The 24857-nt window shown below is 42.0% G+C and overlaps 1 protein-coding gene across 1 annotated transcript; it reads left to right on the top strand.

Moving 5' to 3' along the window:
- Window positions 1-8510: 8510 nt before the first annotated feature.
- LOC310823777 (homeobox protein otx5-like) lies at window positions 8511-11234 on the top strand (the record flags this gene model as incomplete). Its single annotated transcript, XM_083696626.1, has 3 exons — window positions 8511-8607; window positions 10205-10356; window positions 10593-11234. 3 exons carry the CDS (start codon window positions 8511-8513, stop codon window positions 11232-11234), a joined length of 891 nt encoding a protein of 296 aa, XP_083552752.1.
- Window positions 11235-24857: the final 13623 nt, after the last annotated feature.

Raw genomic sequence — 24857 nt, 5'->3', positions numbered from 1 at the left:
TATGGGATCTTTCGAACCTATCTATACTAGGAATGAGCACAAATGATGGTCCAATCATAAGAGGACTAATAACACGAGGAATTGACAAGGCAATGAATACTCAGGCACTTCAAATGGCAGTTATGAAGGGAAGAAGAGAAGACCGTAAAGATTCAGGAATGCCTGATGACTATGATAGTCCTGACTTATATCCAAAACTTGGGTATCTGGATGACGATGACAGCAATGAGGGAGATGGAAGGGATTCTGAAGATTAAGTTGAACGATCCGAAGGCAAATCCTCATTTTGGATGAGGTGAAGTTCGAAGTTAGAGGCTTCGTGTTCAGCAAATCTCTGTCTTTCTCTATCTTTCTATTCTCTGTCTGTTACACAAACGAGGCAGTGGTAAAGACTGTCCTCATATGGGGGGTTATGTGCTAGTAACCTCTGACCCCCAGGTAAAGGTAAATCAAGCAACGAAGACCTGAAGAGAAGTATTTTCGTCATTCATATATTACTCTGAAGTATTTTTATCATTCTTTGTTATTCTTTGAAGTATTGTTATTACTCTTTATTATTCTTTGTTGAACGTATATGGGACCATGTATGTATCATAGAATAGTCTATACTTATGCATGTTTATGTCCGTAGCAATTTATTTTAATCATATAAGCAAGGCTTGACTTAATGTACGCGTAGGCTTTTAGTAGGACATTGAATAGACTGTCTATTGTTTAGAAACTGTTAGTTGATAATTTCCACGGCTTAAGTTCACAATAATTTTTGTGGTTTACTTGTTATTTTTATATCCCTTTGAACCATGTTACACACAACTGCATGCAATATGGTTAGAGTACGTGTTGTACAATTTCTCTGTGTTGGGACTTTAATAAGTCCCAAAGGGGGGAATATGTAGTATATTTTGCTCTGACCAAAAGAAGGGCCTAGTGGGTTAGGCCCTTGGAATGTTGCAGCATGCAGTTGACCTCTGTAGGTTGGGGGGATGGCAAAGAAGAGATAGTGGTGGGGGTAGCCTTAATTAGTTAAAGCTGTGAACCACACCAAAAGGCACACCCTTATTTGGTGAAAACTGTAAACATCACCATCGTATAGGTTGAAAATGTTTAGGGTAACATGGACCTGGGAACTCCATGCCCAAATCTGGAAGACAAAGCAGGCTGTTTTGTATAAAAGACTGAACGGCTGGACTAGATAGGGGGGGACAATATTGACTGGACAGGAGCCCCCACATCTGGCCGTGGTATGTAATGATGAAGTTACGATTAATTAAAGACGATTAAACTGACTCATCCGGACCTCTGCAGCTTCCTTTCTTCATCTAAGTATATTTACTACACTGGTTTTATACCACCGGAGCTACAACTCATTGTACGTTCCCGCAGCCATCACCACCACCCCCGGGAAGGCCCCGGAGCACCGAGCTGGAGTGAGCTAACTGACCCCAGGAGAGCGCTTCGGAGACGGCGACGCAAGCGGGGCAAGAGAGGAGGGCTCCATGCTAGGCTAAAAGCTCGCGCTAGCCGACCACCGCTACCCAGCCTCTTGCTACCTAACGTGTGCGGTCTCTGGAAAATAAGTTGGACGAACTAAGAGCCAGGACTACAACACAGCGGGAAATAAGAGAGTGCTGTGCTCTAATTTTCACCGAGACCTGGCTTTCAGACAAAGTCCCAGAATGCGCCGTTCAGCTACAGACTCACTCCGTACACCGAGGAGACATGACTGCAGCCTCCGGTAAGACCAAAGGGGGAGGTGTGTGTGTGTTTATCAACAACTCGTGGTGTGGCGACATACGGACCGTTTACAAGCACTGTTCGCCAGATGTGGAGTTTTTGCTGCTGAAATGCCCGTCCCTATTATCTACCGAGGGAATTTACTGCTGTGTTTTTGGCCGCTGGTTACATCCCCCCGCGAGCTAACTTCACGGCAGCGCTCAGCAAACTCCACGAAGCTATCAGCGCGTCAGAGACTGCTCATCCTGATGCTGTTTTTATCGCCGCCGGCGACTTTAACCAGTGCAATTTACGGACTGTATTTCCCAAATACTATCAACATGTGGATATTCCCACCCGTGAGAAGAACACACTGGATCATGTTTACAGTAGTATACGCAGTGCATACAAGGCTGCACCCCGCCCCCACTTTGGACATTCGGACCACATCTCGTTCCTGTATCCAGCCTACAGACAAAGACTGAAACAGATAAACCCTGTCACTAAACAAGTCAAACTCTGGACCCCAGAGACTGAGAGCACCCTGCAGGACTGTTTTGCTCGGACAGACTGGGATGTGTTTAAAGCTGCAGCCACGCTGGAGGACTCTTCTGTCAGCATACAGGACTATGCTGAGTATGTGACTGGGTACATTAGCACTTGTGTCGACAACATCGTGCCCACCATACAAGTCAGGAAGTTTCCCAACCAGAAGCCCTGGATAAACAGTCAGGTACGCCACATGCTGCGTGCTCGCTCTCTTGCATTTAGATCAGGCAATGAGACGGAGTACAAAGCTGCAAAGTATGGACTGAAAAAAGCCATTACAGCGGCCAAGAGGCAGTACAGAGAGAAGCTGGACGGCTTCTATTCTACTGCTGACTCCGGGCGGATGTGGCAAGGCCTGCAGCACATCACAGACTACAGGACCATCACCAACACCATCAGCTCCACAGACGGCCTGCTGGATGACCTAAATATCTTCTACACCCGCTTTGAGACCTCCAGCCACAGCACAGAGAGGAGGCACACACACACCGGGACCACCCGACCCCCCCTCCCCTCCACTAACCATCTCATCAGGCCAGGTAAACAAAGCCCTGAGGAAGATCAACCCCCGCAAGGCAGCAGGACCAGACAACATGCTCTCAGAGCATGTGCCAACGAGCTGGCTGATGTTCTCACCTCCATCTTCAACCTTTCCCTCAGTCACAGCACTGTTCCCTCCTGCTTCAAGACTACAACCATCGTCCCCCTTCCCAAGAAGAGCCAACCTGCCTGCCTGAATGATTACAGGCCAGTAGCACTCACTCCAATCATCATGAAGTGTTTTGAGAGAGTGGTACTGGCACACATTAAGAGCAGCCTACCGGACACCCTGCAGTATGCCTACCGGCCCAACAGGTCCACCTCAGACGCTATCGCTGCTGTCCTCCAGTATTCCCTCTCCCACCTGGAAAACAAAGACTCCTACACCAGGACGCTCTTTGTAGACTACAGCTCCGCTTTTAATACGGTCATCCTCCACAGACTCATCCACAAAATGTCCACACTTGGCCTGCACTCCACCCTCTGTGACTGGAGGTACAGAAGTGTTAAATGCAGGACCACCAGACTAAAGAACTCCTTCTTTCCCACTGCCATCAGGCTCCTAAACAACGCATAGGAGATTATAATTATGGACTACCTCATATAACTGAACCCGACTGTTAAATTTTCAGTTTGCACATGCATAATTGCACTGCTTACATTTGCACTGTTTATTATTATTATTGTTGCTTTTTTATTATCACATGCTGCCTTAAATGTTGTTATCTTGTACATTTTGTTTAGTATATATTGTATATTTTTTAGTATTGTACATTTTACATTGGTTGGCATTCTGCGGACAGCAAAGCAAGAATTTCATTGTACAGGGAAACATGTTTTCTACTGTGCATATGATAATAAACACTTTGAATCTTGAATCTTGAATCATGTGATGTGGATGAAGTCTTATGGCCAGACCCACAAAGAAGGTGAGATTTAGCCTAATTTTTTTCTTTTTTTCCAGCACAAATGTTTTTGTTTTCTTCTACTGCGCTTTTGTTGTTTGAGGAGTGTTACAACATTTTGAGAAAAAAAAAAAAAAAATCCCCTTATTTATATTGATAGTGTGTTATGTTCGGAATACACATCCATACTTTACACATTTGGATACTTGTGTGTATGTGTATTTACTACATGTATGACACAACTTTATTGCAAACTGCTATGCCCTGCACACAGAAAAAGCAAAAGCCACAAGTGTTTTTCATTTATACTATCAGTGCGTAGTTGGTGCTTTGTGTGCTTATTCAAATTATGGTTTGTGTGTACTGTATTGATGCAAAAACACAAAGAGTTGTGCAAGAATTGTTTGTTTTTGAAGCGATTTATAATGTTTTGCTGGTTTGGTGTAAGGTTTTGTGGTTAGTGTGTAGAGTTTTGCAAAAATAGCCTGTAGTTTCAAAGATAGTGCCTAAGCAATCATAAAAAATTTTAAAGGAGAAAAGATAGTCATCAAAAGCGAAGAACAAAGCAGTCACTATACAAATCCATTGCACAATTATTAATTACATGATGAGGCATCATGTATGCCTAGTTATGACACATTATACCTGTGTGCTTTAAGTAAAGTGTTACCATGTATTTGTACCATTGTACCTGTCAAGTGTAATTTATTCTCTAAAACAAGAAACCTGGAATGGCTTTAGGGCCCTTGCGTGTAAATTGGGAGAGCCACAAGAATGGCAAACTTACAGCTAGTCAACAAGTCAAAAACAAAAATTAGGATCAACAGTTAAGAGAAGATTTAGGGATTAGTTCCCAGGAGGAGCCGGACAGAGAGCAGCATCTGAACTCCTTCTTTCCCATTGCCATCAGACTCCTAAACAACGCATAGGAGATTATAATCATTGACTACCTCATATAACTGTACTACCTCATATACAGTCATGAGAAAAAGTTAGGACACCCCCCAAAATATTAAGTTATTCTCTTAAAAATATGGACATATCAATATGTTATCTTCTTTCTAACAATGTCTATAGATAAAGGGGATGTAATTGAACAAAAAACTATGAAAATGTAACTTTGTAATCATTTATTTAACGAAAAATTAACAATAATGCCAATTCCTACTGAGGAAAAAGTTAGGACACCCTATGCCCTAATAGCTAGTATTGCCCCCCTTGGCTGAAATAACCTCAATTAGACGTTTCTTATAACTGTCTACAGGTCTCTGACATCAATTGGGAGAAAGTTTTTCCCACTCCTCCTTGCAGAATTCTTTCAGCTGTGTGATGTTCGAGGGGTGTCTTGCATGCACAGCCAGTTTCAAATCAATCCACAGCATCTCAATAAGATTAAGATCCGGGCTTTGACTTGACCATTCCAGAACTCTCAATTTATTTTTCTTGAGTCATTCCTTGGTAGATTTACTGGAATGTTTTGGGTCATTGTCATGTTGCATGGTCCACATCTGCTTCAGCTTCAACTTTCGAACAGATGGTCTCACATTTTCCTCAAGCACCCTCTGATACAATACAAAATTCATAGTGGATTCTATGATGGTGAGCTGACCAGGCCCTGCTGCAGAAAAGCAGCCCCAAACCATGACATTTCCACCCCCATGCTTCACAGTTGGTATGAGGTTCTTGTTCTCAAATGCTGTCTTGGTTTTGCCCCAAACATGTCTACTCTTACTGTGCCCAAATAGTTCAACTTTGGATTCATCTGTCCAAAGCACATTGTTCCAGAAGTTCTGGTCTTTCTCTAGGTGTTCTCTGGCAAACTTTAGTCTTACCCTGATGTTTTTTTTTGACAGCAGGGGTTTCCTCCTTGCACACCTCCCATGTAATGCAAACTTGTTCAGTCTCTTTCTTATGGTGGATGCATGTACTTTGACATCAATTGTGGCAAGAGATACCTGTAGGTCTCGTGATGACATTCTGGGATTGTTGGAGACTTCTTTAAGCATCTTTCGGTCAGCTCTTAGGCTGAACTTGCTTGGGCGGCCTGACCTGGCCATGTTGGTGGTGGTTTTAAATGTTCTCCACTTGTAAATTATTTTCCGGACAGTGGAATGGCCAATTTCGAATAGTTTGGAGATCTTTTTATATCCCTTCCCAGACTCATATGCATCTAAATTTTTTCTTCTGAAGGCCTCAGAGAGCTCTTTTGATCTCGCCATGGTGATGCAACTCACTTCAACAATCAAGAGCAAACCAAACTAAATATCTGAGGTTTAAATAGGACAGGCTCCTCCAAAATCCTCTGTAACGATGTTCTAATCATTTGCACCTGATGTGGTGCTCTTTATTATAATTTTAGGCATTTTAAGTGGAACTAAATGTAGGGGTGTCCTAACTTTTTCCTCACAAGAAGATTGCATTTCTATTAATTACATTTTACCAATAATTTTTTAAATAATTTGTTTCAGTTGTATTTGTTTAGTTATATTACCTCAATTTTTCAATATTGTTCAAATGAATATCAAATGTCCATATGTTTGAATATGTTGAAGAAGACAAAGGTTTTCATAGGGTGTCCTAATTTTTTCTCATGACTGTAACTGAACCCGACTGTCATTTTCAGTTCGCCCATGCATAATTGCACTGTTTACATTTGCACTGTTTTATTATTATTATTGTTGCTTTTTTATTATCACATGCTGCCTTAAATGTTGTTATCTTGTACATTTTGTTTAGTATATATTGTATATTTTTTAGTATTGTACATTTTACATTGGTTGGCATTCTGCGGACAGCAAAGCAAGAATTTCATTCTCCAGGGAAACGTGTTTTCTACTGTGCATATGATAATAAACACTTTGAATCTTGAATCTTGAAATGCATGCCTGAGCATAGTTGAGCAGGTGAAGTGGCCGCTTGAGATAAATATTCCAAAGTTTAAACAAGACGCATGCACCGACAAGACGCATGATGCCGCAGGTAAAGATATTTATTGAGATTTAAAATGTTCGAATACACGCTGGTACAGTCTCTCTCTCTCTCTCTCTCTCTCTCTCTTGTTGCGGAAATTAGGAATTTAGATACCCTTAGAAATTAGAAGCAATCATCATATTTGTACAATAGAAAACCACATGGATAAAGAAGGTGCAGTGCATTAGAGTTGTCTCGGGGGGTGTCAATACAATCTATATATAGAACAATAGAGATCAACAAGTGGATCTGCGCTAAATGTAACTTTTGACCAAGTCTGGATGGCTAATCATATCAACAGACGAATACCGGTTCCAGCTTATATTTGTATTCCTTGCAGAGATAAAGTCTAACGAATATAATGATGATTTGAAATATAGAAAGGATTTTGTTTCATAATGTACTCACTCAAACTGAGTTCTTTAAATCACAACCAAGAGGAAATTCTCATGTTTTCATGTTATTATGTTATTGATGACAGTAATGATAATAATAAGTAAGTGTTGGAATTGCCACTGTATTTTGAGATACCTCTATAAGCAATTGATGTATAATTGGCTTTAATTGCATGTCACTAAGAATATTGCTCTATTTTTCATCTGAAAGTATTATCATCTTTCTGATGATAATAACAAGTAGTAGTAGTAGTAGTGAGTTATTATCATTATAATTATTATTATGAACAATAATAGGCTACTATTACTATTGATATTAACATTGATATTACTAATTATGTTCATTGTTGTTGTTATTGATATGATATTATTATTGTATTATTGTTATTATTATTATTGTTGTTGTTGTTGTTGTTTTTTATCACAGAATGGTGAATGAATGGCAACGGCGCATGTTGGGGATCAGTCTGGGATTTGATACAGAACAACGCGGTCTTTGGAGTAGTTTTAATCCTGCCCCAACACCACTCCCCACCTCCTCCATCCCGTGTACTTCCTCACACAGACATCGCCCAATTATTTCTTGCCCTGGACAAAACACATTTCACAAGAGATTCAATGGAGATGTTCTGATGATAAATCAAGCAATCAATAAATTGACCCAGGTCTACTGGATTAAATTGTATTCTATAGAGTCATTCATCAAAGCCTATACTGAACGGAATTCTTTATTGTGGGATTCTGTACAAAAAAATGCGCACATAGGCCTATCACTTTGCGAAGTACCAAACGTCTCGTCTTTCAGCGAGGTGAACGAAATGATATTCGAAATATAATTCGAAAACTGCTCTACCCCGTGGTGTGTGTGTGTGTGTGTGAGAGAGAGAGAGAAAGAGGGAGGGGTCAGAATGTCTACTCGGTAACAACTATGGTCTAATTAGCCAACCTCTTTCTTAGTTCGCTCAGTCCTGCGTTTTCACCCCAATTTATCGCTACTCTCGGGAGGCGCGTCTTACCGACGCTTCGCTTCGAAAGACAGGCTTGATCTCGTTTCAAGGAACCGTAGCTCTTACGGGAAGACAGACAACGGAACTCCTTCCCATTACTTGAAACCAATACGCATTTCAAAAACGCACGTCGTGGATTGAAATATTGTTGTAACAGTTACAACTCTGTAATCATATAATTGGTTATTGTTGTTTGTTGTAAGTTTAGTGTATGTAAGTTTGGTGCCAAAATACCTATTGAATACCTGTGCTTGGGAAGAGCTAGAGCTACAGGTGAGAAGCCTATAAAAACGTGTGTGTGTGTGTGAGAGAGAGAGAGAGAAAGAAAGAGAGAGAGACACCCCCACGAGAATAGCGGGAAGACCGGCCCCCGGCGTGAGTGTAAGAGAGAGAGAGGGCGAGTGAGGGAGCTTTTTAAAGCCGGCACAGGCATGATGTCCTACATTAAGCAGCCTCATTACGCCGTGAACGGGTTAACTCTGTCCGGCCCGGGCATGGACCTACTACACTCCGCCGTTGGATACCCAAGTAAGTAATATTTTCACTTTTACATGTCCTTATAATTGTTTGTCTAAATAGCAGCACATCATTTTATGGAGAAACGTACCCATGCACAACCAGTGCGTAAAAGGAGCGATGCGCAACAGAACCAAGCGGTCCAGCACCCATTACGCGGTTATTGAATTCGTCTTATGGTTAGAATAATGACAATGAATTATATCTTCATTCTCTTTCAGTCACCAGAATATATTTTGATTTGAGCTATGCCCAGGTTGAGCGATATGGTATAGATATAACGCACGCTAAACTACACTTTTGTCCAATGGAAATGCCTATACGCAAGAAAGAAAACAGAAAAAAACGGATGAAAATCGTCAGTTCCATGTTTTTACAAAAACATAGTGTGCATAACGACTTGTTACAGTATTCTCGATGCACGCATTACAATTAATAACTTTAAATTAGGAGACAATGGTCTTTAGATATATGGGAATACTTCTTGAATACTTGGTATTTGAATGAGCATTTCCATGGGAACTGCGACAAGTGGGGAGGTGAAAGCTCGAAATGTTTTGGAACACACTTCTTGATACAGTCAAGTCTTTACGACCGCTCAGGTTTGATTGAATATATTTGATAATGTCTTGCGCTGTCTGATTAACACATCAAATTCTTGAGACGAGACTTATTTCAGTTACAATCCAAGAAACAACAATATCATTTTGACCATACAATCTTAATCTTTATTTAAAATACACAACGTCTATTTGCCACCCATTGACGATTGAATAAGTTAACACAAGTCTTGTTTTTATCTCACATCAAATTGAATTTCGTTCCCTTTATCGCAATCATTTGATTTCGTATAATTTGTTTTAGTAAACCAAAATTGTATGTCAGACAACTACTATTGAAATCCAACTTAAAAAGTCAAAGTCATTGTAATACTCGTACCTTACGCCAGATTCATTCATTGCCAACAAACGAATGTACAACTCAAATATGTTGCCAGAATGAAATGGCACACTATGCTACATTTAAAAACTGCGATCACCTTAATGTTCCGCCTATTTTGTTGATTAAAAAAAGCATACCTCATTCTTCCACGACATTAAGGCCGAAGAACAAAGTTAGATTACGAATGTTTTTGTTTCATAGGCCTGTTGGAAAAAATAAGAAAAAACGTTTCAAAAGCAATAATTAACCACAGGTATAACGACTAAACATTTAAATTATAATCCAATAATAACAGAATTTGTTCCTAATGAATCATTGAAATTATATATTTTTGCCATTATAGATTAACATGGATTTTAAATATACATGCGATTTGCACAAACAGCAGATTAGCCTGCAATGCAATAATAAAGTATACTTACATATTGACCAACTAACTAACATGACATTAGGATGAGACTTGGTCACTTAAACGAAGAAATCATTTAGCATTCATTTGGCTGTGTGACAAGAGAATAGCTGATTTCAGAATCTGGACTCGAAATTACTGGCTACTGCATTCCCGTCCTTATTTTCCCACGTTCGTTTTGATAGAATTGAAGAAAAGAACGGGCCAACGTATGACGAATGACTAAAACACGAGATTAATGTTGCTTATTTTTTTTAGACACTGCGCGGAAGCAGCGCCGGGAGCGAACCACGTTCACACGCGCGCAGTTGGATATCTTGGAAGCTCTTTTTGCGAAAACCCGCTACCCCGACATCTTCATGAGAGAGGAAGTGGCCCTCAAGATTAACCTACCAGAGTCTCGTGTACAGGTAAAGGACAGAAAACGATCTCCACATACAACAATTCTCTCTGAATATAGTTCAATTGGCAATTGAAATGTGAGTGTGCACTGTATTATGTATAATAGTGAATTTTTCAGCAGGGACAATAAAGATATTGACTGATAGATTGATTGACATAACTTAAGTTAGTTGACATAACTGACATAACTTCAGTTGAGTAAACTAACACCCCCTGGTATGCTCCTCCTCTTCCTCCTCCACAGGTATGGTTCAAAAACCGGCGTGCCAAGTGTCGCCAGCAGCAGCAGCAGAGCACCGGCCAGTCCAAACCTCGTCCACCCAAGAAGAAGGCCTCTCCGGCTCAAGATACCAACTCTGAGGCTAGTGCCAACAACACCAATGGGCCCTACAGTCCAGCACCACCTCCCCCTGGCACCGCCATCACCCCTAGCTCTAGCAGTGCCAGCACCACCGTCTCCATCTGGAGCCCGGCCTCCATCTCCCCTCTGCCAGACCCCCTGTCTGCCTCCACCACGCCCTGCATGCAGCGCATCTCTGCCTACCCCATGACCTACACCCAGGCCCCAGCCTACACCCAGAGCTACGCCAGCTCCTCCTCCTACTTCACGGGCCTGGACTGCAGCTCCTACCTGTCACCCATGCACCCACAGCTGTCCACCACCAGGGGCGCTCTCAGCCCCATCACCAACTCCTCCATGGGGGGGCCCCTTAGCCAGTCCCCCGCCTCCCTGTCCTCGCAGGGCTACACAGCTGCCTCGCTGGGCTTCGGGGCTGTCGACTGCCTGGACTACAAGGACCAAGCTGCTTCCTGGAAACTCAACTTCAACACAGCTGACTGCCTGGACTACAAAGACCAGAACTCTTGGAAGTTCCAGGTTTTGTAGTGGGGGAGGAGGTAAGGAAGGGAATAGCCAGGAAGGAGAAGACCAGAATCCATCAGTGTACGACTTGGACACATGGCCAATATATTCAGCCCATGAACTCATTGACGAAAACAATTACATTCTTTTTGTTTTGTTATATTTTAAAAATGTCGTTGAAAGCAGTGTGGGAACAGATATATGGATTTGGGTTTTGTGGTTTTTGGGGGTGGTGACAGGAAAGTAGCTGACTACATCAAAATCTGAATTATCTTTGATTGGAGGCATAATCAGTGGGAAATGTTGAGGTTGTAAAATGATCTAGCAGTGATGACAAAGATACAACTGTGAACTGAGACACCTTGGAGCCAAACAAATACACAGACACACAGCTGGACTGACAGACAGACAGACTTGTTGATGTTTCTCACTTAATCAAGAGGGGATGGGCAAAGCAACAATATCATACTGTATACCATTTCAACTGGCCAATATAGAGGCCAAAGGCTGTTGTGTATTACTTGTTTTCCCCGGAGCCTTGAAAGGAGTTGACCCTCAGCAGACAGTGTGGGGAGAGGGGTTTGGAACAAACTTCTTGCCTTTGAGCATCTCTGTGGCCAATGGTGGACCATGGTGGATCACATCTAGGCACAAGGCATTCTGGGATATTCTCGGATGACAAATGTTTACCCTTTCACGTTTCAGTCCCACTATAGAGTTTTTTTGGGATGGACTCTGATTACATGAAAAGAACAAAAAATCCAGCACACTGATGCTCCTTTCATCACCTTCACTTGTGATAATGTTTCAATTTAAGGTGACCTGGTGGTAAAAAGAGCATCTATCTGTGGGCTTTTTGCCCAGCACCTACCCAAAAGGACACATATGACAACATTACTGTATGGGCTCTGATTACACCAGTACTCAATCTACCCTTAATGACTTTACTACCCTGTTGCCGAATATACTGCTACAATGAAATATTTACAGGAGAGAAGACTTAACCATAGAAAGGGAAAGGTTTAGCCAAGTTGAGCTACTCTTGCACAGAAAGCATGGAGCTTCTCTCAGTAAATACAAAAAAAAAAGTTAAGAGGGGTACCAATATGTGTTGATGTATTGTTTAATCTTTTTGTATTAGACTATAACATCTGTGTCTTTAAATGTGTAAATCCTTTGAGGTAAAATTGTGGTAATTTGTTTGAATTTGATATTATTATCATTATTATTACTGTCATTACTATTATTATACATTCTATCGTTATTGTTTTTTATTTTATTTTTTATATTAAACTTTACTTGAAAATGCAATCATGTCTGGTACCAACAATGTGTTACACAGACACACAATGCAACTAAATCTCTCTCTCCTATTTTCTAGAATACTGCCATTTTCTTTTCTTTTTTCTGTTTCCTTTATTCATATTTTCTGAACACAGTTTTTCAAACTCAGGGGCTTATCCAATAAATGTAGTGGTGATAGGATACAATGCTGTGTATGGTTCTTCATCATGCATTCTAAACAATGCTTTTTGTCTGATACCAATGACTCCTCCTTCCCTTCGGAAAGGGTTAGGGTTAGTATTCAGACCCCTTCACTTTTTCCACATTTTATTGTGTTATAGACTCAATTTAAAATGGATTAAATTAAAATAATTTGCCATTAATCCACACACAATACCCCAGAATGACAAAGTGAAAACAGGTTCTAAGAAATTTCAGTAAATTTATTAAAATCGAAATACAGAAATACCTCATGTACATAAGTAATCAGACCCTTTGCTATGACACTCTTAAAATGAGCTAAAATGCAAAAATGTCATCAACAAATCACTCAATAAGTTGAATTGAGTCCATCTTAATGCAAGGATAATAGTTCATGTAATTTTGGAATTAATATCTATATTTGTTTTTATAGGGTCTCTGATTTGCATAGGAATCAATCACACACTGTGTAGATTAGGATGTCACTACCAACTCAGCAAATTTCATAATTTTCTGATCAAATTTCATCCAACGTACCTTCCGTGTATTATCCCGACCTCACCTCCACAACTGTGACAATTTTTTAGACGTTTCATGGTCTCATTCAAATACCCTGAGCCTCACTACACAAGGAAAATACGTAGTCTGAGGAGGAGGTTGAGGGAAAAAAAGAGTAAGACAATAACCTCCAATCAAAGAATCCACTACAATCAGATAATATTGTCAATACAAACATATAATATTGTCCAATTCCTATGCCCATTCACAAAACAACACTCCTCTCCTTGAGGTCAAATGTCAATAACTTACATGAATGTTCATGAAGAAACCGTAATATATATACATAATGTAAGTAATTACAGTGCCCTCCATAAGTATTGGAAAGAGGAAGCATTTTGCCTTCTTTTAGCTCTATACTATCAAACAATTACTATGGGGTCAAAGTAGAGATCCTCAGCTGTAATTCCATCATTTTTTCTTTCAGCTTGGTTTCACCATTTAGAAAGTACAAGATGTTTTAAACATACTCCCACTATTTCAGGGGTCCAAAAGTATTGGAAAAAATAACATAATTTCCAGATAAAGCACTTAGTATTTGGTTGACAATCCTTTGCATGCAATAACTGCCTGAAGTCTGCGACCCATTGACCCCACCAGACGCTGGGTATATTCTGTGGTGATGCTCTGCCAGGCCTGCACTGCAGCCATCTTCAGGTGAGGTGGTATGCTGTAAATCTTGGGCAGATCCTTTTTCTCCAAACTTTCCTCTTGCAATCACTCTGGTACATGATAATATTAGTCTTATCTGTCCACAACACTGTTTTCCAGACCTCAGCAGGCTTTTTAGGTACTTTTGAGCAAAATATATCCTTTCTGAGGATAACTAGTGGTTTACACCTTGCAGTGAAGCCTCTGTAGTTCGGCTGGTGTGGATGGTAGTCTCTGACACATTCACACCTACCTCCTGGAGAGTGTTCCTGATCTGTGGGACAGTCGTTTTGGGGTGTTTCTTAATTAGGTGGGGTGTTTCTTCCTTGGCCTACCAGCCCGTTTGTGATTGCTGAGCTCACAAAATGCTTCCTCTTTCCAATACTTATGGAGGGCACAGTATTTAACACAATTAACAATAACAATACAATCAAGTTAAGTTAATCAATCATGTTTCATAGCACATTTAGTAGCACTCAATCACACAAGCACTCAGAAGAAGCAACTCATGTTCATATCCCAGGCCTACAGTAGCTTATGACTTTTCCAGTTCTACATGTGTATTCTCCTGAGGGTGTGTGTGTCTGTGTATGTGTGTATGTGTGTGTGTGTGTGTGTGTGTGTGTGTGTCGTCCTACATCCACAGAGTGGGATTGAGAGTCTGTGGCATCCGAGTACACTTCACTAATCCATACAAGAGGTTGAGAGCTTAGACGCTGAGATGAGAGAGTACAGGGAAGGGATGAGTGTGCAGCACAGATTAGAAGAATGTAAATCTGTGGAGGCCCACTGGTGAACCCCAAAAAGAGAGAAATGAAAGACTTAGAGATTATTTTGCGATGGCTGACATTTGGGATAGCTGACATGTGCACTGGATAAGGTTTTAGGAATCAATTATCTCATGGTTTGTTGCTACAATAATATGAAATAAACACATTTATGAAACCATCATAACACAGATCTTCAACAACCCATTGGATGTATGGGATTTCCAAAGACCAGAACAGAGTGTTGCTTTTAGGGCAGTAGAGTGACATTACTGCTCAGATGAATATCTCATTATTGAAGTGGTACTCAGGGGCAGTTGCAATAAATAGTGTTAATGCAAAGTGTAGATTATAGATAGACACACTTTTTACACACTTGTATTCATCTACTCTCTGCAATTGAGAAATGAGGCTGGGGAGAGAGAGAACAGAGACAGAGAGAGAGAGAGAATGAGAAAGACTGACTGAAAGAGGCACCAGAGAGATGAGGAATGGAAAAGAAGAGTACAGCAGTAAATGAGAGATAGAGAAAGAGAAGAGGGGAGCGAGAGGAACAGAACCTCCCCCATGGTCTCTGCGTCGACCAGTAATCCCTGAGTGCAGCATATGGACTCTAAAGCACAGAGACAGAGCAGGAGACACAGATACACTTAGGACAAAAATATGATTCATTTCTTTTTCCCCTAATCCCCGGCAAACAAGCTGGCCACCGGGCTGTTCTGTAAAAACACACGCACACACACACACACACACACACACACACACACACACACACACACACACGTACGTCATCATTGCCTGCACGGAAATCACATTTTCCAATCGCAAACCATTTTAGGGGTAAGTACAGTATGCTTGGTTGGAGTCTAAGAGGTAACAAGATCAGTATTATGGTTTTACTGGATCAACACTTGACTAAGAACCATGGCATACACACTTCTGCTAAGTCATTGCACCAGCTTAAAGTTGAAAGTAAAAGTTGAAAGCAAAAGTTGAAAGTAAAAATCTTTGTTAGGTTCAACACTGTTTGAAGAAAGTCACTCAAAACATACGTATTGTGTTGTGAAACCATAAAAAGCAGTGTACCTAACCTAAAATCTGGTGTTTGAATGGTTTTTGTATGTAAACCCAATATACACTCACCGAGCACTTTATTAGAAACATGAAAAGGTGTACAGGTGTTCCTAATAAAGCATTCAGTGAGTGTGAGTGTTATGATACACTGAATGTGATTGAACACACCATTAACAGTACACCGAAACACCCGAAGTGCTTCTTAAACCAGAATTTTGGTGTCGCGAAACTGTGGTAAGAGAGTGCTGTGAAAATACATTGAGGTTTTTTGGTGTGCTTAAAAGCAAGATTCAAACACTAAAACAAGGTTTGAAACAAAATGTTTTGATGTTTCACACTCTCTCTACACCAAAAGTCTGATTTAAGAACAAGCTGTGTCATTCATAGGCTACAATCAAATACCTTAAGTGACAGTCAATGATAAAATTACATTTCAGAAGGAAACATGCACAGTGTCATAATGATGATATTTGTAGTATAAATAAATAGAGATGAAATTAAAGTAAACCAATCTGCAAAAATTGGGCTTGAACACTAATAAGTATTGGTTCAGGCAACTACTCTATTTTGCCTTCATTTCCAATAAGGAGTATTCCAACACACCTGATTAGAGGTGTCTTAAAACATCTGAGAAAAGTGTATTAAACATGTGGGAACAATATGGTGTTTTTTATTGGCTACTGAGGTACATTTGAGCACCTGGTCAACCAATGACCTGTCATAGGAAGCATTAAAAAGTATGAACACCCCCTCTTCTTTCTCAGTCACGAGTGGAGTGTGAGGCCAAGTCGTCCCCATCATTGTTGTTTTTTCTAGGCTTTAATGCTGCTAGTAGTTGCAAGAGACCATGCTTGCTTGCATTCATAACCAGTAAGTACTTGGATTCATTCATAGTTCCCGTATAAACCTTGTATTGTGTACTGGTATGTTATGTTTCTTCACTGCTTGTAGTTCTTAAGCATAGTGTTTTTTATCATTGTTTGGTGATCTTTTTTGTTTGATATGCAAGATGGCCAACGCATTGTGCTATTCATTCTCTCCATGTGCCCCCATATTCCCTTCTTCCACCTCTCCTTGCAGTTTGTTTTTACTGACCTAATTTAGAGAATGTTCCCAATCCTCTTGTCTCTGTCCTCACCCATAGTCTCATCTCCCCAGTCTCCCTCTCTCCATGTGCCCCCATGTTCGTTCTTCCACCTCTCCTTGCAGGTTGTTATTTTTACTGACCTAATTTAGAGAATGTTGCCAATCCTCTTAACGAAGCGCTGAGGGGGCAAGACACTAAGTGAATTAGTCAGGATTACTGTCCCTCTCTCTTCCTCCTCCTCCTTCTCCTTTTTTTCCTCTCTGTCCATCTTTCTCTCGACAATTCTCTCTTCTGGCAGGATTGGGATTCCCGTCATTCTCTGTCCAAATGATAAATTTGTTCCAACATGTTTACACCTTTTCGTGCAGTGCATCCTGGGAAAAGTATATATTTTAATTAAATTTGGACCTGTTGCAAATGAGGAAAAAGAGAACTAAACAGAATACAAGAATGAGGGATGAGTAAAAAGAAAAGAGACAAAATGATGTGGAATATTTGAAAGTGAAAGGGTTAGGGTTAGGGTTATATACGTATGCAAAAGTTGTCAGGGACATCCTCGAATGTAGTATTTTCTGGTTATAATCTAGTCAAAGTCAGATTACCAATTTAATTAAATTACATTTATAACCAGGTAAAGACATCTTTTTCATGACCGCATTAATGAATCTGTGGAAAACATCATATTTTGGTTGTAGTTTGGTTATCTTACCTCTGTATGAGATGCTGGTCATGACTCAGTCATGATTAAGACCACAATATAACCAGATTAAGGGACATTTGCATATATCCCATGAGCCCCTTTGGTGCCACCATTCGTATAATTGTTGTTTTATGTCTTTGGTTACTACAAATTATAAAAAATTGACTTCCCGGATATCACATTGAAAGCTGAAGATGCCATGGTCACTCCATAACTAGCACGTAACCATCAAATTATAAGGTAGCCAAAACAGGACATAATTTTCTGTTTCTTAAAAAGATGTCTAAAAAAGTATTACATATATTATTAAATTCTCAACATTCTACTCTTTCTTTTCTATTGAGCTCTTGGAAACTGCATGATAAAAGCGTGATTACTAAACATTACCTAAAGTAAGAATTATTTATCGGTTATTTGGGATTCATTGTATGAAATACCAGAAAGTACCAATTGTTATTAAGCACCATAGTTACCTATGCTTAGATATAGTTTCAAGTAAATACCAGAAGGTGCCAATTCTTCCTGAGTAAGATCATAGTAAATACCAGATACATATTTGTGGTAATAGGACTGAAAAATAAAGCATTACCTCAGTTTCATCAACAGTATTCAGGTAAACCCTTAGTCTCCATGGACAGAGAAGCTGGGCTGCTGGGCCTTGTCTCGCCAGGCCCTGCTGTGCCAGCCTATACCACACTGTGCCAACCTATGATAGCCTGTAATCTGTGGAGTCTGGATCAGAAGGATTCAATGAGTCACACAAGGCCCTAGTCAGTTTTGGATCTCTATCTCACCTAACTAAGGGCTCTCCAACAGGGCTGCTGGGTGTGCAGGCTTTTGTTCCAGCCCAGCACTAACACACACATATTTTGATCAATAAGAACCCTAACCCTAATTATATATATGCCATTTAGCTGACGCTTTTATCCAAAGCGATTTACATTGCAGTGAGTGCATACATTTCAGTATATATGGTCCCAGCGGGAATCAAACCCACAACCTAAGCGTTGTTAGCGCCATGCTCTACCAACTGAGCCACAGAGGACCACTTCTAATTCTTCACATAACCATGACAAAAACCTAGATTGAGTGATCACAAGGCTTGTTATGCTTTACTTACAATAGCAATGTAACACTGTATTGTAAAGTGTTACCATCTAATTTCTATGCAACTGTCGTTTTGAGATGGGGAATGATGCGGTTCTGAACCTCTGACTGTTGTTCTAGATCAGTTCTATAAAGAGAGAGAAATACAGATGAGTAAAATCCACAACAAAATTATTAGAGAAAACAATCACTATTAAACATTCCGTAGGGTTACCCACTTAGATCAGAAGAAGAACATTAACAGTCTGTGGTTCAGTTATTACAGTATCTATTGCTTAATGAAAGATTGTAGCAAACATATTACTGTACTCTAATAAAGATCCACTTTATGTCCACTCAAAAACTGCACTTAAACAAATACATTGCTCAATCCCCTGCATTTTATTCTCTCTTATTTCACTCCCCTCTGTCCCTCTTTCTTTCATTAATGCTTTCTCTCTCCTCCTCTCCCCTCCCACCTGACCTAACATTCAGTAATTCCAGCACTCTCTCGCACAGCGTCCTAATCCAGCGCTGACCTCAATCCAGTGATGTAATGGGTCATGTGACGTGGGAAAGGAGAACAGGAGAGGTAAAGTGGGGAAACATGTCTTAATCTGGGCTTCCCAGACGGGGCGACCAATCAGAATTGGCCGGGGGGAGAAGAAGAGGGGGGTGGCGCGGACGACTGGGACTTCTTTCTATTATGATTCAAAATATCAGAGGAGACCCTTTTGAAACAACACGTTTGCAACTGCAATTGCATGAGACTCAATGTTCTGTGTTTGTTGGTTACCAATAACAAAGAGAACCAGCATCATGGTTACACATACATAGTGTATAGTATGTGTATACCTATTCAGAACCAAGGCCTACTGTCCATTTATACAGAGCTAGAGAAAAGGAAAATGTTATTTTGCATGAAGGACTCATTAAACACATTACCCTGACCGTGTCAAATTACTGGGAGAATGATTGTATGGTACCTGTCTCTCTGACAATTACCTTTAATTATTATATTTCAAAGCATATTTATATGAGACAAAACCCAGCACATTAGGTTCCCTGAATGTTCTGGGAAGGTCTACTTTAAGTCTAAAGTTTTCTTAAAATAACTTTTTTTAAGGTTATCCAATTGCATCTGTAACTTTGTTTCTTGTGTGGCCAACATCAGCAAGCCATGCTCATATAAACACACACACAAACACACAAACACACACACACACACACACACACACACACACACACACGTGTGAACCTGTTGGTGGCAAAAGCCTGTAGGCATTTACTCTGACCCCAGAAGCACCTATAAGCACCCCACCCCACAACCCATGTCTTTGTGCACTATGCTGTCCTAATCTGTCTGCCTGCCTCTCTGTGCTATACTAATCTGATGACCCCCCCCCCCGTCCTTCCCTGAGCCCTTCTGGTATAGTGTGGACAGCGCAGTGCTGCTCTGTGCTAATCTGGGGTCTGTCCATCAGCACTTTGAGCAGCAGACAGACGGATTGGCTATAATCCCCAGAGTGGCACAGATAGAGCGGCACTACGCAGACCTTGGGGAAGGTGAACATAAACACTGTGCGCACCACACACCCACACACACACACACACAGTAATGGCCTTATACTCAAAAAGTTTGCATTTGAAATCAAACATTTGCTATGAGGTTAAAGTAGAGATTCTCAGCTTTTATTTGATGGTTTTTGTGTACATATTGGTTTCACCATTTAGAAATAACAACAGTTTTTATACAAAGTCCCTCTATTTCAGGGCACCAAAAGTAATGGGACAATTCGCTTGACAGGGATTTTCTGGTTAGTCAGGTGTGTTCCGTCACATAATTTGTGAAGGCATTAGAGAGTATTAATTCTAGGCTTTGAGTTTGCCTTTGGAGTCTGATATTGATGTCCGCCAACATGAGGACCAAAGAGGTGTCAATTAAAGTTAAGGAATCCATTATTACTGTAGACAAAAAGAGACATAGCCAAAACCTTGCTAGAATCAACAGTTTGGAGCATAATTAAAAAGAAAAAAAAGAGACCTCAGCAATCAAAACTAGCTGGTAGGCCAAGGAAGACTTCTACAATGGATGGCTAGTCTACAAAGAATGTTCACCATAATTACTGCATTACTTCACTGCAAGGTGCAAACCACGAGTTATCCTCAAAAAGGATGGTCAGGTTACAGTTTGCTGGAAAGTCTGCAGAGATCTGGAAAACTGACTTATAAGACGAACATGATCATGTACCAGAGTGATTGCAAGAGACATTTTTTGGAGAAAAAAGGATCTGCCCAAGATTTACTGCATGCCACCTCATCTATGAAACATGGTGGAGGGGGTGTTATGGTTTGGGCATGTATAGCTGCCATTAGAACTGGCTAGCTTGTCCTAATTGATGATGTAACTGCTGACAGCAGCGGCAGAATGTATTCTGAAGTGTACAGAAACATCTTGTCTGCTCAAGTACAAGCAAATTCCTCCAAATTCATTGGATGGCACTTCATCATACAGTAAGACAAAACATAATCTTCACTTAAATCCAATTGAACATGCATTTCAATTCTTAAGATTTTAGGCATAAAGACCTCAAAACAAACAACAACTGAAGATGGCTGCAGTACAGGCCAGGCAGAGCATCAATAGAGAAGATACCCAGCATCTGGTGGGGTCAGTGGGTCCCAGACTTCAGGCAGTTATTGCATTCAAAGGATTGTCGACCAAGTACTAAAAATAAGTGCAGAATTTGGACATTATATGAATCTGTCCCATTACTTTTGGTGCCCTGAAATAGGGGGGCCATGTGTAAAGAGTTATTTTGAATGGTGCCACACACACACACACACACACACACACACTTGGCCGATGATGACTTCTACTACTGTTTGTGGGTCCGTTGATGACTGTATAGTCCAATGTGGGTTGCACACTGTCTGCCACAGACAGGACATATGGGCATCTTTCTTCTCTCCCTCCTTGCCAGGCGGTGTTCAGTCCTTCTCTCCTCTGCTAGCTGCACTCTTTGGTGGCAGAGTCTACACCAGGTGGAGTGATCTGCAGCAGCAGCCTCCAGGGTGGTAGGGTTCATACCGCACTTCTTTAGGGAAGTCTTCAGTTGGTCCTTCATCCTCTTTTTCTGAAAACCTGCGGACCGACGGCCCAGTTGTAACTGTCCGTACAAGGTCTTCCGCGGCAGATGGTCAGCTGGCATCAAGATGGGATGGTCGAGCCATCTGATGCCAGGTTGGTGGTGGGTAACGGTCACCTCGATGCTCCTACAGTTGGACTTCTGTAGGATCTCTGAGTGTGACACACGGTCTTGCCAGCTCACTTTCAGGATGCGCTGGAGGCATTTCATGCGAAAGGTGGCGAATGTAGATTGTCCATGTTTCACATCCATACAGAAGTGTGGATATGCATACTGCCTGGTAAACTGCAACTTTGGTGTGTAGGTGCAGGTTTTGTTGATGTTGAAGACCCTTTTCCTCAGCAGCCCAAAGGAGGATGAGGCCTGTTTGATCCGGTTCTGCACATCCTGGTGAATGCTGCAGTCTTTGGAAAGGATGCTTTCAAGGTACTTGAAGTGTACGATGGCAAGTGGGGAATCTGAGATGGAGAATGCGGGTGGCTTCTGTGAGGGAACCGATGACCACTGGCATAGGACCTCTGTTTTAGGAATGTTGACAGAGAGCTCCATTCTGCTGTATGCTCTCACAGCAGCTGTGAGAGTGGCTTGTAGGTCTTCTGCTGAATGTGCCACAAGAGTGCAATTGTCTGCATACTGCAGAGTATGCATACAGATTGAAGCTTTGTTGCAGCTTGGAGCCTCCTGATGTTGAAGAGGTTCCCATTCAACCTGAAGTCCAGGGTTACCCCGCTCTCATCTTCCATGTCCTGGTGCAACAGTGTTGTAACACACAGGAGGAATGCGTTGAAGAGGACTGGTGCAAGAACACAGCTTTGCCTCACACCAGAGCCTACTCCTAATGGGTCAGATTCTTGTCCACTTACTGTTACCCTGGCCATCATCCCATCTTGGAACTGTCGCAGGATGTTGTCAAATTTCCTCGGGCAGCCATACTGCAGGAAGACCTTCCAAAGGATATCATGTGTACTGTATCAAACACAGGAGAGGTTCCACAAAGACCATGAACAGATCTTGCTTTTGTTCACTGCACTTTTCCTGCAGTTGGCGTGTTGTGAAAATCAAGTCCGCAGTGCTCCTGTTCTTCCTAAAGCCTCACTGGGATTCTGGAAGCAGGTCTTCAGTGACGATGGTAATGAGTCTGCAGCATGATTTTCGCGAGGACTTTGTCAGCAACTGAGAGGAGCGATATCTGTCCCCCTTGTTTTTATAAATTCCCCTCCATTGATGGGGGACGCTCTCTTGTCGCCATATCCAGGAGATGAACTGGTGGATCACTCTGTGGCAGAGATAGCCAGAAGTGAGAGAAGTCAAGTGGGTTTGGCTCTGTGTTCAGCCCACCTCTGGACTTAATGATCTTAATTTGGTCCTTAATTTCTAAGGGGGCAGAGAGAACAAGATCAAGGGCCATGGGTGGTTTTCACGGCGTCATAGAAGTTATGCATGTCATATCTGTCCATATAGTTTTGAATTTCATGTGCATTGGAGACCCACCACTCATTTTCTAGGCATCACAGAGCACACTGTGCCTCCCTCCTTCGGTCTTGCCATTGTCTTTTGAGGGTCTCAGAAGACGGGTTATTCAGTGTTGCTTTATGTGCTTTGTTCATGTTGTCGAGGAGCGTGGTGATGTGTGTGGAGTTCATCAAACCAGTCCTGGTGTTTCTTCCTGCAGTAGCCGATTGAATGGGCTGCTGCCTCATAAAGTGATGCACTAAGGGAGGACCATTTGTCGTTGATCATCCCCTCCGTGCCCAGGAGTGACTCAATGTTGTCTAGCTGTTCTGCTAGACAACTTTGTAAGTTGTCTCGCGCCTCTGTTTCCTGCAGTCGGGCGCAGTGCAGCCTTTTCATGCTGCTGTTGTTCTTCTAAGGGGTATCCGTTCCAAAATAACGTGTTGCCTTCTCCTTCCTCCCTGAGTTAGCCTTCGCCCAGGAGTCTGGTCTCGCTTAGAGCAGCGATGTCAATGTCATATCGCTTCAGCTTTGCTGCGATAAGTGCAGTCCTTTGTCCGGGCCTGTCAGTGCTGGGACTGGAGTCCAAAAGAGTCTTTATCTTCCATGTTGCGAGTCTTAAGGGTAATTTTTTTTTATTATTATTATTTTCGAGGTGGAATGTCCTGATAGGCTACTGCACCCATCTAGGAGAATTAGAGTGGGCAATGTTTAGATCACCTTTTCTAAACCTTTCCCCAGCTGGGGTAAGCAGTGTGGATCCTTAATAGTGCTGCACAGACACAAAGGGGCTTTGCCAAGAGCAGCTGCCACTAAAATCCCAGCTGCTGACGACCATAATAGCCCTGTGTCGCTACTGTGGGGGGCTTGCCTAGAAGCTTCCAGATCATTCTGTCCTGCCCCCGTTACCAAGCTCTTCATCACCAGTAGACTGGAATGGTGCAGGTATCTGGATGGAACTCCACTGGGACGGACACACACACAGACACACAAATATTTGATCAACAGTGAAAGCAATTGTAACAATGTCCGATGGTACACAGAGGCAGACGCAGTATATCGGTAAGGGATTTGTTCCCGTTTATTAGCACAGTCATTAATTCTCTGGCTTTTCAGCCCGTCTCCAGTTGTGGCGAGTTTCCAGTCACTCTCCACTCTCTCTCTCCCGTGTCGCCGTTCCCAGCTCACCTCGCCTACTGAAATGGCAGAAGCACACACATCTTAAACATTCGCCGGCGAGACTTAATTCGCAGCAGGTGTGCAACAAAAGTCTCGCCGACACAACCCCGGCCACGGTCCTGTAGCTCCCTCTACAGGCCGAACGCTGCATGTCCCCCCACATACCCCCACCGCCCGACACAGGCCGGGGACCCGACGGCCGACGACCTACTCCCCCCCCCCTGCACGGGAGAGGAAGTCTGCCACGACCATCTGCGCACCCGGTCTGTGCACGACGGAAAAGTTGAAGGGCTGCAACGCGAGGTACCACCGGGTGATCCTCGCGTTTACATCCTTCATGCGGTGGAGCCACTGGAGGGGGGCATGGTCGGAGTAGAGGGTGAAGGCGCGACCCAGCAGGTAGTAGCGGAGGGTGCCGACCGCCCACTTGATGGCCAGGCACTCCTTCTCCACGGTGCT

This window comes from Argentina silus (genome assembly GCF_951799395.1).
Source record: "Argentina silus genome assembly, chromosome: Y".
Taxonomy (NCBI): Eukaryota; Metazoa; Chordata; class Actinopteri; order Argentiniformes; family Argentinidae; genus Argentina; species Argentina silus.
This window is presented reverse-complemented; position numbering and strand designations above follow the sequence as displayed.